Source organism: Chamaea fasciata, unplaced genomic scaffold, assembly GCF_029207755.1.
Source record: "Chamaea fasciata isolate MVZ Bird 193981 ecotype frontalis unplaced genomic scaffold, bChaFas1.0.hap1 SCAF_4, whole genome shotgun sequence".
In the NCBI taxonomy this organism is placed as follows: domain Eukaryota; kingdom Metazoa; phylum Chordata; class Aves; order Passeriformes; family Sylviidae; genus Chamaea; species Chamaea fasciata.
Genome location: NW_027094089.1, coordinates 51,229,879 through 51,242,408, shown reverse-complemented (window position 1 = coordinate 51,242,408; position 12,530 = coordinate 51,229,879). Strand labels below are relative to the sequence as shown.

At 44.5% G+C, this 12,530-nt stretch overlaps 1 protein-coding gene across 1 annotated transcript; it reads right to left on the bottom strand.

Moving 5' to 3' along the window:
* Positions 1 to 905: 905 nt before the first annotated feature.
* TRIM14 (tripartite motif containing 14) lies at positions 906 to 10,841 on the bottom strand. Its single transcript, XM_066182402.1, is given in 6 exon segments — positions 906 to 1,441; positions 2,530 to 2,622; positions 3,694 to 3,868; positions 4,947 to 5,180; positions 6,048 to 6,140; positions 10,677 to 10,841. Coding segments are annotated over 6 exon segments (1,296 nt in total).
* Positions 10,842 to 12,530: the final 1,689 nt, after the last annotated feature.

Below are 12,530 nucleotides of genomic sequence, written 5' to 3'. Positions count from 1 at the left end.
GGACACAAGGATAAACAGGCCACAAATGCACCTCTGGCCTGGTGTTTTTATTGCACCTGTGGGCCCTGCAGACATCTCATCCTGTTAGGGATTGTACACAACCTTTTCTCATGCTTCCACTCAGTGGGAAGAATAGGACAACCCAAAAGTCCAATTCAAGAGTTTCTGTCACATACAAGACCAGCTAATGACTATTAAATGTGGCCACAGAAGCTCCAGCTTTAGAAAAGACCTTTCCAAGAGTCACTGGCAGTCCTTGATTTTTCCAAGATTACACTTAAATATGAGCTAAATCACATAGTGCATTTACTATCCAAATCTGACCTTGTCAATTATAACAATATGCAGTATATAATCTTGAAGCTTGAACTAAACTAAACGTGTTGCCATACACAACTTCAGCCTCTCCATCCTGATGAGGGGATGGAGTTCATAAAAAAAAAAAAAATTCAAAAAGTCAATGTCCAGGTTCCAGCCTGAGTTGTAATATGTTTCTTTCAGCCTGACTTATTCTATTTTGCAAGCTGAAAAATACTACATACAGCACTTCAGGTGGTACAGCAACACCATTTATAAGTCAAGTCATCTTCCCCCTTTGAAAAATATATAGACATTAAAAAATACAGTTGGTTTTCTTGAACTTACAAGTTGAAAAAAGTACAACAGAAGTACATATGGCACTTCAAGTAGTACATCAACAGCATTTATAAAAGCCAGACCACCTTCCCTCATTGAAAAAAAATATATACATTAAAAATCACAGTTGGTTTTCCCAATCTTACGTTACCTTCTAAAAGCATCATAACTACAACTTTCCTACAACAGAGATGAATTCATGTAGATAATTGCTAAAGTGGCATTAATAGAAAAAGCATGAAATAATAGGCTTTATTTTGCTTTGTTTCTTATGTTAGTTTGCATGTTCTAACGGACCCTTCCCAGAGTCTCAGGGCTGGATAAACTGGTTCTGTGAACTTGCAGTGGAAGGTGTGCAAATGAGCCATGCCATCACTAACATTGTAGAATGAAAGGATTCCTGCTTCATAATCTAGAAAAATGCCAATGCAATCAGGATCATCGTCTATCAGAATGGAGATTCTCTCTCCCTTGTGAGATGCCCAGTACTCAACATCAAACTTCTTAAGGCACCAAGATGCTCTATTCCAGCCCAGTCGACAAGCTTCAGAGTCTCCTTTCCTGCCAATGGTAGGGTAGGCTGCGCCAATCCACCATCCTGCTCCAGCACAAAGCATGTCAACTTCCCAGTAATGGCTCCCAAAAAGGAATGCATCTCTGCTTAGCACTTGCCATAATTTATCAAATCTCTGGGGACTACAGGGGTAAAATATTCTCATCCAACTACAGCTTACTTCAAGAAGGTCATCAGACAATTTCAGTCTTGAGTGAATGCTGTCATATTCCCAGGTTGGTGATCTTGCATCTGCAGTCAAACAATAAACATACTTGCTACGTTTCTCATGACCCTCAGAGGATGTCCAAGTTATAAAATGCCTGCAAAGGAACCCACAGTTGGCAGTGTCTTGGGACAGTCAGAAAGCCTGCAGTCCCAGGAACATAGGCTGGAAAAGGCATGCCAAGGGGGTCAGAGCAGGGAAAAACACTGCTGCCTCCACATCTTTGTGATCTGGGCCAACTGGGGTGATGGGGACCTCAGCCACAGCACCAAGGTTGCTTTATGCTTAGGGTTAGGGCTCAGCCAGAAAGCCCACAGATCCAAGGACATTGGGTCTGGAAAAGGCATTCCAGTCTGATCAAGGCAGGGCCCCAAGATTTCTGACTCCATGTTAGGTAGGGATGGAGTTCTGCTAGCCACAGAACTGACAGCTCCAGGGCACTGGGGCTGGAAAATGTATGCCAAGTGCAGAAGGCAGTGAACCAACACTGCTATCCCCACACCTTTCTAACCTAGGCAACCAATGTGATGGGCACCCCAGCCACAGCACTAAGCTGCCATTTGGGTTAAGGGCCACATTGAGAGAAACCACAGAGCTTATAGCTCTGGAGACAGTGGGACTGCAAAAGGCATGCCAAGGGAATCACAGCCGAGTACCAACACTGACACCGCCACATATTTCTAATCTCGGTCACTCATGGTGATGGAATAAGGAGAAGCCATACACAGAAAGTCATGGTCCCTTGGTCTCTTTAGCCTGGAGGAGACTGAAGGGAGACCTCATTGTAGTTACAACTTTCTCGTGAGTGGGAGAGGAGGGGCAGGCACTGATCTCTTCTCTGTGGTGACAATGACAGGACCGGAGGGAATGGCCTGAACTTCTGTCAGGCAAGGTTTAGGTTAGGTATTAGGAAAAGTTTCCCCAGAGGGTGTTTGAGCACTGGGACAGGCTCACCAGGGAAGTGGTCACAGCACCAACCCTGATAGAGTTCAAGAAGCGCTTGGACAATGCTCTCTGGCACAGTCGCGTGCAGCCCCAGGAGTTGGACCCTAGTGATTTTTGTGGGTCCATTCCAGCTCAGGAGATTCTACGACTCTAGTACAATCATACTTACGTTTTAAGAAAAGCAACCAGTCGATAGGAGTCACCATTTTCAGCACTGTCCCAGGCTCCTTCTTTGCAGTGGGATTAAGGCTACTAAAAACATCTGGGCAAAGATGAAAGGGGACAGTTAGGGAGTCTGCCAGTTTTTCAACTATCATTTTCCAACTTCATGGACAAACTATGTTACTTTTTCTGGGGAGGGGCTGCTCACTCTTTATGCTTTCACCATTATGTCCTTTGGATAGCATGGAGATGCTGGATTAGCGTTGCCAAAGAAATACACAATTGAGCAAAACGCCAAGTAATCACACCTGATTCCTTAAAAAGTAGCCCTTATCAGATGAAAATAGGCAGCTGAAGATAGCTGCAGGTGCTTGCTACAGAACACTTCCACAATGCTTTCTAGCAATCCTACATACATCCTGCAGTGGCCTTTCAGATCAGGTCTGACGATTTGCCCCAGCAACCTGCTACTGTCTTCTTGGTGGCAGTTCCCTGACAGGGATTAAAAGGCAGCTGCGTGAAATGTGGTGGCCAGTGTTGCCTGCTCACTCAAAGAGCAGCAGAATTTTCCCATGGCTATTTAGCTTCGTGGCTCTGTGTTTCATTAGGAAAAACTCCATGCCTTAATCATGCCAAAGGTCATTTAATGAATTACCATTATGGCTAATGAATAGCCATTTGATGAAATAACAGCTCAAAGACAAAAGGATTTCTAAATAGAACATGCTACTCAGCTTTACAGTACCAAAAATCATTTTTTTTCAGACTGAGGCAGATCACCAGGTACATCAATTAGAAAAAGCTTTCAAATTTTAGAGGAACCCCAACGCCAGAGCACTTACACCCAATTGTAAGGAACTGAGAGAATAGATACATTCCATAGGTGTGATGGACTACATTAAATTCTATTGAAATACCTGATAGAACTGGGGCGGGGGGCAGAAAAAGCAGGAGACAAACCAAAGATCATTTTCAGAGTTGGAAGAGCAACTTCTTATATATGTTCCTAAATCACCACTGCTATAGCAGCATTACACCCATGCTGTCAGAAAGCAGTACCATGGCTGAAAACACTCTGGTTTCTCCAGACAATTTGGTAAAAAGTCCTGTTCTTACTTAAAAAGTGCAGTTTATTTGTGGAGAGAGGAGAAGAAAGCAAAATTCAGAGCACTCTCCCAGGTATCTTCTTTAAGCCTGGCTTCCAATGGTTTCTGTAGAATGGACTGAAGAACTCTGATGAAGTGTTTATAATGGTTAAGTAAATGTTCAAATGAGAGAGGTACTGGATGCCACTCTTCTAACATATGCCTGGATTCCTTAATTTCCTTCTCAATTTCTGTGTACTTCTGAGGGCAGAAAGACAAACACTACAATTAGCAGAGGCTGTGGCATGAAGGGACTCTTCCCTCCCAGCTCCCATACACCACCGAGCAAGCTCCTTCACTAAGTAAACCTATGGGCCATAACAGGCAAGCTTTGCTGAGCTCAGTCTGCCTTTTAGCTCATTAGCCTGCCCACTACCTCCTCCTGTCAGTGGAGCCAGTGGCCACCCCAGACATGGAGAACCAAACAGCCATGGTTATAAGAGATCCCTCCAGGATGGAAATGAGTTTAACCTGGCCAGGACCCTTTGTGGGAAATCCCATCAATGGCAAAATCAAAACATTAAGTTTTAAAGGCAATCTGAAGAATAAAATCCAACCTCCCCACAAGAAAATCTCCACAAAATCACAAAGAGCAGCTCCTGTGTGGAGGTGTGTTGCTAGCACACACAGCAGAATGCCAGGGCCGTATCACAGGAACGGAAACTCGAGTCTGACACATGGCAAGGATGCAAAAATGCACCAGAGGCATGCATCATCCTGTAAGAAATGGCATCTTCTGGCTTGTGTCAGGGCATAAGCACATGGCAACACACTCTTCCCAAGGAGGGTGAAGATCATTAGGAGAGAGAAACTGATGTTTATCTGTAGGCAAAAAGAAAAGCATTGAACCCTCCAGTAAAGTGATAGCTATTGCTTATGGTGATTAGGATTTCTTTCAATTAAAGAAATTATACATTCTAACTTTCCTCCTGAGGTTTCCTGAGAGCTGCCTTTTCTCAGATCTTCGTATTACACAGGACAAGGAAAGACGTGATACAGCATTGTCTTCAAGATTGCGAGATACGTCTTACCATCTGTCCTTTCCATCTATGTTTAAAATTAACATGAATTTCATACAGACCTGAAATCAAAGCCGTAGCAAGAACACCTAACAGCTCAAAAATTTGGTTAAATTTGTTCACCAAAACACCAACACAAAGTAAATTAAAAAGCAGTTAGTTATGCTGCTTACATACAGAAGGATCTATGGAAGACATCACTAGAGAAATATACCAAGGACTGTCAGTGTAAGAGGTAGAAAGAGACCATACAATACCACCTCCAGCAAATTAATGGCATCACTGTCCTTTTGTATTTGTCTGATTTGATGTATGAAGGTCTCTAGGGCTGCAAGCTGTTCTTGACAGGACCTCATATGCTGATCATGTGCTCCCAGGGCTTGCTGAGTCTTTTCATCAATTAAGTCTTTTGCCAGACTCTCTTCTTCCCGAAGAAGTAACTGAAGCACAGTCATTTCTTCTGACAGCTGCCATTTGATCGTATCAGCATGTGCCTATGGATGAAGCAGAAGAATGTCTCCCCTATGCTCAACAGACCATAAGCTTTTCAGACATTTATCTTTCAGGCTTTCAGTGCTATGTTTTGGTTGAACTTTACTGATTTTCTCCATCTGTTCAGAAACATGTCTCTACCCCTTAAGGGAGGGCAGACATGATCTACCTGCTGATGTCTGGATGGAGAAGATTGAGGGAAGATTCCAAGATGCCTATTTATGTGGAAAAAATCTGTTTTCAGCTGGAATTAACAGTAGTAATTGCACCAAGAAGCAGACCTTTCCCTTCAGTAGCAAGATTTTGACTGCTTTTAAAGCAAGCTAGAGACAAGTAGCTGGTAGGAATAAAAAGCCTCCAAAACAAAGTGACATTAGACCAAATCTCTAAAGCCCCCTCAAGCTCTTACTGACATTTCTGTAACAGTACTGCTTAGAGATGCTCCTTAGAGCAGAAGTAATTTCACGCTCTAAAAATGAGGTGCAGCTTAGCACACATTCCCATTCTTAAGACAGAATCAACAGAACTGTTCTTGTGTTTACTCAACTCTGAATCCAGAAAATTCAATAATGCAGTTCAGAGCAATGCAAGATACATAAGTGAAGCCAGAATATCATAGCCAGCTGGGACTATCTACTATTCCTCTGCACAAAAACTTCCAGAGATGTTCAACTGATCAAGGAATGAGGACCAGGCCTTTGGAGACTCTTTCTGTTCCCTCTGACAGTGTAATATATTGTGATGGACACAGGGAATACACTCTTCTCCTGAGATGCAGTAGGTGCCTGGGTCTCTGAATAGCTAGAGAGAAAATAAAATGCCTCCCCATGGAAAATGATCACCCAGTGGAGAATGAAATGACACTTTACCTTCACATCATTTACAGCCTGTTCTATGTTCCTTTTGTTACCAGTTTCTTGCTCTTTTCTCTCTTCTAGATTCTGCAAGCACAATGCCATGAGCTCTTGAACAATAATGAAACAAAATAAACTGTTTCATGACAGCATCATAACATAATAACAACACAAAACAAAAATAACTATCCAGCTTAACTTCCACATTGGGGGGTACTGCAATACTCAGTTTCAGAATCAGAATATTCTGAATTGAAAGGCACAACTCATAAATGAATGGCCTTTTATGAGGCTTATTAAGGCCAGTATAGCAATGAACCATAAGGATTTCAGCATTTCACCTGGTGGTTGTACTGGTAAGGTTTGGACAGCTGCACAAATTAGCACCACATTCTTAAGGCACAGGGAAACCCAAAGTGAAAAAAACATTTTCATCTTTAAATCTGTGGTGCTGCGTATTTCAAGACTACATGCTAATGCGTTTAGCAGCTGAAGGGCAGCTTAGTACTTTTATTTAGAGGGTAAGTGGAAGGCTCCATTTAGAATCAAAATCCAGTGAATGTTCAGGATGCTTCCCAGTGTACAAATGACCGGTCAGATACCCCACTATCACCACAGTGATGCTGTAGTCTAAATGTCTGCAACAGCTAATGGTGTCAGGATGGCTGGTAATCAATCACAGTATCTGTGACAATTGTGGTGTGCCCAGCACAGCATAATCAATGTTCTGCTTATGTCTTACCCCGGTTTCTCACTTGCAGCCCTCTGAAATTGGCTGCCCTCTGCCCAGCAGGCTGAACTGTCTTGGTGTGCCTACTAATGTATTTTTGTCATTAGTAATGTGAAGGATACAGTCAATGCTGCCCCACACTCTCAGTGCACTGGTGCTGAAACAGGTCCTCAGTAAATACCAGGTCAGCTAACGCCAGCTGTAGCTGCTATCAGTGTACTCTTCTGCAACTGAGACCCAGTCAAGAACACCTGCATGCACATGTGCCAGTTCACTGCAACAGCCCCAGGGCAGCACAGCATTTAAACTCTGCAGCATGGACAAACAGAGCATAAAATGTTGCTTCACGAGCAACAGTTTGCATTTCTGACGTGTCTCCTTAGAAACCACATGTACTTTGTCATTTGAGTATGACAGAGGCAGAAGAAAATGGGCTCCCAGCAAAAGCCAGAGACTCTGCATCTGGAAGGCCCTTGGGACAGATACATCCATGCAAGCAGGTAAATGTTCTTGCATAGACTGAGACACTCATGCTATTTATTCCAGCCACTGTTTTCCAGTCTTGCCCTGAAGAACCAGAAGAGCTCTTCGCCACTAGAGGACATTCAGGACTTTTACCAGATACCAGCATTCCTTAGTTTATTTTGCAGCCTAGACCTCATTCCCTTCCTCAAAGGCCAGAGAGGGAAACCCAGTCTTCCTTCTTTGCTAGTAACACACATCACTTTGTGCACTCACAACAGTGACCATATGCAAATACTTATGTCAATCCCAAGCATTTCTGGTTAAGCATTACTTTCTTTACAGAGGTACATGATAGAGCTGCTTCCTTCGGACTGAAGACCATGCCAGCAACCCATGTCATTCACCACGAGGAACTGACTCTGAAAACGTTCCTTTAAGGATTTCCTGGATGCTTTAACTCATTCAAGTGAAAACCCTGTAAAAGCAAGGATTTCTGAGATGACAGTCTGAGCTCTAGTCGGGCTCACAGGACACATATCAAGTGCAAAGAATGCTGATCTTGTGTGCTGCATTCAGAAGCATGGGAAGCATGCTTTTTGATGATGTTAAACAACCTCTGATCCAGGGATGAAGCAGCTTGCACAGTGGTTCTCATCTCTTCTTAGCACTCACAGCTAGGATTTGCTGCAAGAGCTGTGGAAGATTCTCAGTGGAAGAAGTGCTGCCTGGCTGATGCCATGCCACAAGGGCTGCACTGAATAACTGCTCACAGCAAACAAAATCACTAGTCAAAATACAATCTTTTAGGCTAAAACTATCGACAGTTTCTGCCTAAAATCTCTGCAGCCCTAAGCCGGTAGATGTCAGCAGATTTCTCCTAGGGACAGAGGGTCACAATGGGAGTACAAGTTTCTACCCCGCTCACTTCCTGATTTGGCTCAGAGACAAGTCTTTATCAACTGCACGTGCTTTCCTCTGTCCATCAGACCCCCAGGGAAGCAGCACAGTTTGTAGATTTGTGCACTTTACTTTGCCTCGGATCAGATTTCCACTGCACAACACGTGCATCATCCACACACTGCCACCCTGTCATGAAGGGAACACAAACACTGTAATGAGCTCCCACCTGCAAGAGGGACAGTTTGGATGAAAGCACACCAGCAGGCACGTGCAGTGCTCTGCCTTGTTCAGACATCTTAAATGGTTTTACCTCTTTGCTGCTGTTTGTGGCACCCTAGTGCACAGCCCTCTGCCCTTGTAATGCTCTCTAACATGAAGTGCAATAAAGTGCTTCAAGAGTTTACCAAGACCTGTGCACCAGCTCACAATCTCGGTGAACTGCCAAGCAGAAAGTTCTGTAGGAACTACTTCTTCCTACTGCTTTCTGTAGGAAACATCCTAGTAGCACTGCACCAAAATATCAGACAAAGAGTGGGAAAGAACTTCCTAAAATTGTAGAGGGAAAAAAAAAAAAAGAAAAAAGAAAGAAAAGAAGCTTCTGAATATCAAACCTCTGTGTTACAGTATTTAAGTCTCCCAAGCTTAGCACCACAGCATGCAGGCCTCAGCAGGCCTCCTGGCAGGCTCTCCAAGTAAAACAAAGCACTAACAGGAGTTTTGGCAAGCTTACAAAGCTTCCTGAGGATATTAGGTGGCCAGCTACACTGGGATGAAGGAAAAAAATCTTAAGGAAGAACCTCTGGGCTGACTGTGGCTGGGATGGAGTTAATTATCCTCACAGCAGCCTGTATGGTGCTGTGTTTCAGATGTGACTATACTGTGCGTGCAGAAAAGACTAGGAGGGGACACAAGCAGGAGATGACCCCTACTAATCAAAGAGGTAATCCATACCATGTAACATCATGTTCAGAAAACTGGAAATGGAGTGTTTAGGTGGGTGTTATAAATTGCAATATAATACTGTCTTTTGCATTTCTGCATTAGCTTCTGCATGTTGTTATTAGTCACAAGTATTTTGATATGGTACAATTTATATCTCCTTTTAACTGTTCGTTACTATAAAATAATCTATCAGTTTATGTTAGCAACGCATAGCTTATATAAATAGTGTTGTGATGAATAAATTATATCGTAGGCCTCAGCAGAATATAAAATGTTAAAATGCCTTTAACTCAGAGAATGGTGGAAAAACAATTAGTTTCATCCTGTTGTTTCTCACATATCTGTGGACTGACGTCTCCAAGTGACAAAATAAGTGACAGGAACCAGAGCGCCAGGAAAAAATCAGAGAAGAATTTATTAACTCCTTTTTATCAGGGAATGGAACAACAGGATGAAACCACAAGAAGAAATACAATATATTGACCTAATCTACAGAATGCCATGCAGAAAAGTCAGAAGTTAAAACCAAACAAAAGAGTTCCTGTAACACAAAAAACTGACAAGAGTGAATAATGTATAAACTCATGAATATGTATGTCCCCCAGTAATGTAACAGTACATAGAGAACTTTGTTTTAAAACTAATGATGTGGGTTTTGGCCAATAGCCAGAAACACCCCAGCGCTGGACATTGTTCTTTTTTATCCACTTATTAAGTTTTTTAAAATTCTAAAGAGTGAACTTTGTTTTTCACAGTGGCTTAGCTGTCTTTTGCTCAGGAACTGTCTGGTGTCTTCCTTTGCATCACTTTTGTTCTTTTTCTCTTCCCTCCACTTCTCCTTCTACTATTAAACTTATTTTTTATTTCAATCCATGAATTTTCTTGGGTTTAGTGTTCGCCTTCCCTAGTCCCACTGGGTAAGGAAGGGGAATAAGCAGGCAGCTGTGCTGTGCTTAGCTGCCAACTGGGGTTAACCCACAACATCCCAGAGGAGTTATCAGTGAACTGTGCATGGCAGTCACTGTGATCCAGCCAGCTACAATGGTGGGGCAGAAATGACATTTCCCCCTTCTCTGAGGCATCTATGTTTCTGTTAAAGGTTATTCCATCCTGGCAATAAAAACAAATTTTCTGGGGCAGCCACACTCCTCTGATTCCACGTACAAGGTCTGAGGATAAAATGCTGCTGCATTAACAGTGAAAGCCACTTCCTCCTTGTCCCTTGATTTATTTATCTCTTTTGTGGACACTTGGGTGTGACTGATTGCCTCTTTTCCTACACAAACCATGTCCTGTGGAATCAGGCTGACCTTGTCTATGTGGGGTCTACAAAGCACTTGTTGAAAGTACAGAAAGTACAGAAACTTTGTTTTGCTAGTCAACACAGCCTACAAACCTTGAACTCCACACGGTGTTTATAAGGCAAGCAAAGCAAGGCTGAAAGTCGGCTTAGTACAGTGGCTCTGCACTAACGCTCACAGATGCCACCATCACACCCTAGCCAAAGAAAACCCAGCGGCACAAGTCCCAGAAGCGAGGGGAAGATCAAACCAGGAAGATCCTGGCTCAGCTCCCGGGCTATGCCCCCTTTCCGCTGCGCCCGGCACTCACCTGCGTGCGCGGACGGCGTGCGGCAGGAGGCAGGCGCGGTGCCCGCGGTGCGCGCCCAGGGCCGGGCACAGAGCGCACACGCAGCGCCCGCAGTCCTCGCAGAGCAGCTCCAGCGGCCGCCCGGCATGAGCAGCGCACAGCCGCGGTTCCCCCTGCGCCATGCCGCGGGCGGCCCGCAGCCTGGGGAAGGGAAGGATTCGGGCAGGCGGGGGCAGGGAGAGGCGGACACGAGGCAGGCTGGGGTAGAGAGAGGCGGATACGGGATAAGGGGGCAGGGAGAGAAGGATGCAGGGCCGGCGTGTGGATGGTGTGCGCAGCGGGCGGCGGTGCCGCACCTTGGGAAGGCGAGCCGTGGCCGGGACCGTGGGGCGGGGGACGGCCGGTGCCCCGCCGTGCCTCTTGCTCTGCTCAGGGGCGGACGAACCCGCACCGGGGTGTCGTGCCGGCAGGAGCTGTGCCCTGGAGCGGGAGAGCCGGTGCACTGAGAGCTGCCTCCGTCCCGGGCCCGGGCTGGAAAACTGACTAATTTGTGGAATGTCAGCAGCGTTGGTGCGTGGTAGGCTTCAGTGTCATGGCTGAGCAAAATACTCAACCTGATACAAAAATGTGGGGGGAAATTGTTTTCGGGCTATGTTTTGTCACTTTCTGGTTTTCAGATAGAATTTTGTGCTCTAAAAGGTCTCATTTATAGAAATGGAAATAAAGTTCTCATGCTCTTACAGAGTTTGCATACTTACTTTCATTGGCCTACATTCTCTCCTACCTACATTCAACAAAATTCATGCTAGGTTTTTAATATGCTTTGTTCTTCCTATGAATAAAAGCAATACAGAGTATACACACACACACACACACACATGCACACATACATAAGATGTGGAAAAATAGGAAGATACTTAAAACCCGAGCATTTTGGTGGAACATGTGAGAGCCAGAATATGTATTAGTATATGAGAATGTGGAGCCCTGAGGAACAGGGGCAGTCCTGCTGAAATCAGGAGGAATTTCATGCCTGCAAAAGAGCTGCTGAAGTAACAATTTAAAAAGTGCCTTGTGCATACATAAGTCAGGTTTTTTTCTTGGAAAGTGTTTCATACAGACCCCAGGCTACAGTCATGGAATCTTAGGGATCATTGTAGATATCTGTAGATTGTTTGCTCTTGTTCTACACACCCAAAGAAAAGTGCTGATGCCTGCTTTAATAAAATAAAAGTTTCACATTCTCTTTGGGACCCTGTTCTCGTGCTTGACCATCCTAGGAAAGAAAATCTTTTCTACTGTCACTCAACATTTTTCTCATTACAGCTGGAGCCATGTTGTTTCACTGCCTTTCCACGGAGAGTTTCAATCTCATCTTCTCAAACTACACCCATGCAGGAGCTGTAGACAGCACTGAGTTCTCTGACAGAGGCGGAACAATTCCAGTTCTTTGCATGTGTGTTTTGAAATGCTCAGCTTCAGCTCCACTAATGTCTTTCAGCTTCTGCAGGAGGGCTTGCCTGGTGGAGTCGCTGTGTGTCTTGTCCAGAGGAATGTGTGTGTTAAGTAAATGTTCCCATCTGACCATTCAGGAACACTCTGGCAGTAACCCCAGAGACTCTACTTCTGGGACTGAGCTCCTTCACATCGGTCTGTCTCTCCAATGAGCCAGAGGGTCCCTGCCTGACTGCCTGCACACCCTGCACTCACACAGTCGGACAAGGATGCCTTAGCAGTTCCACCCCAGATTTCCAGTAGCAGAATCTCAGACCTCTGGATCCCTGAAGAGATTTATTTATGGTTCAGTAACAGAGTAACAGCTCCAGCTGGTGCCTCTAGGAGGAACCCCAAACAAAGGCTTTCCTGGAGTT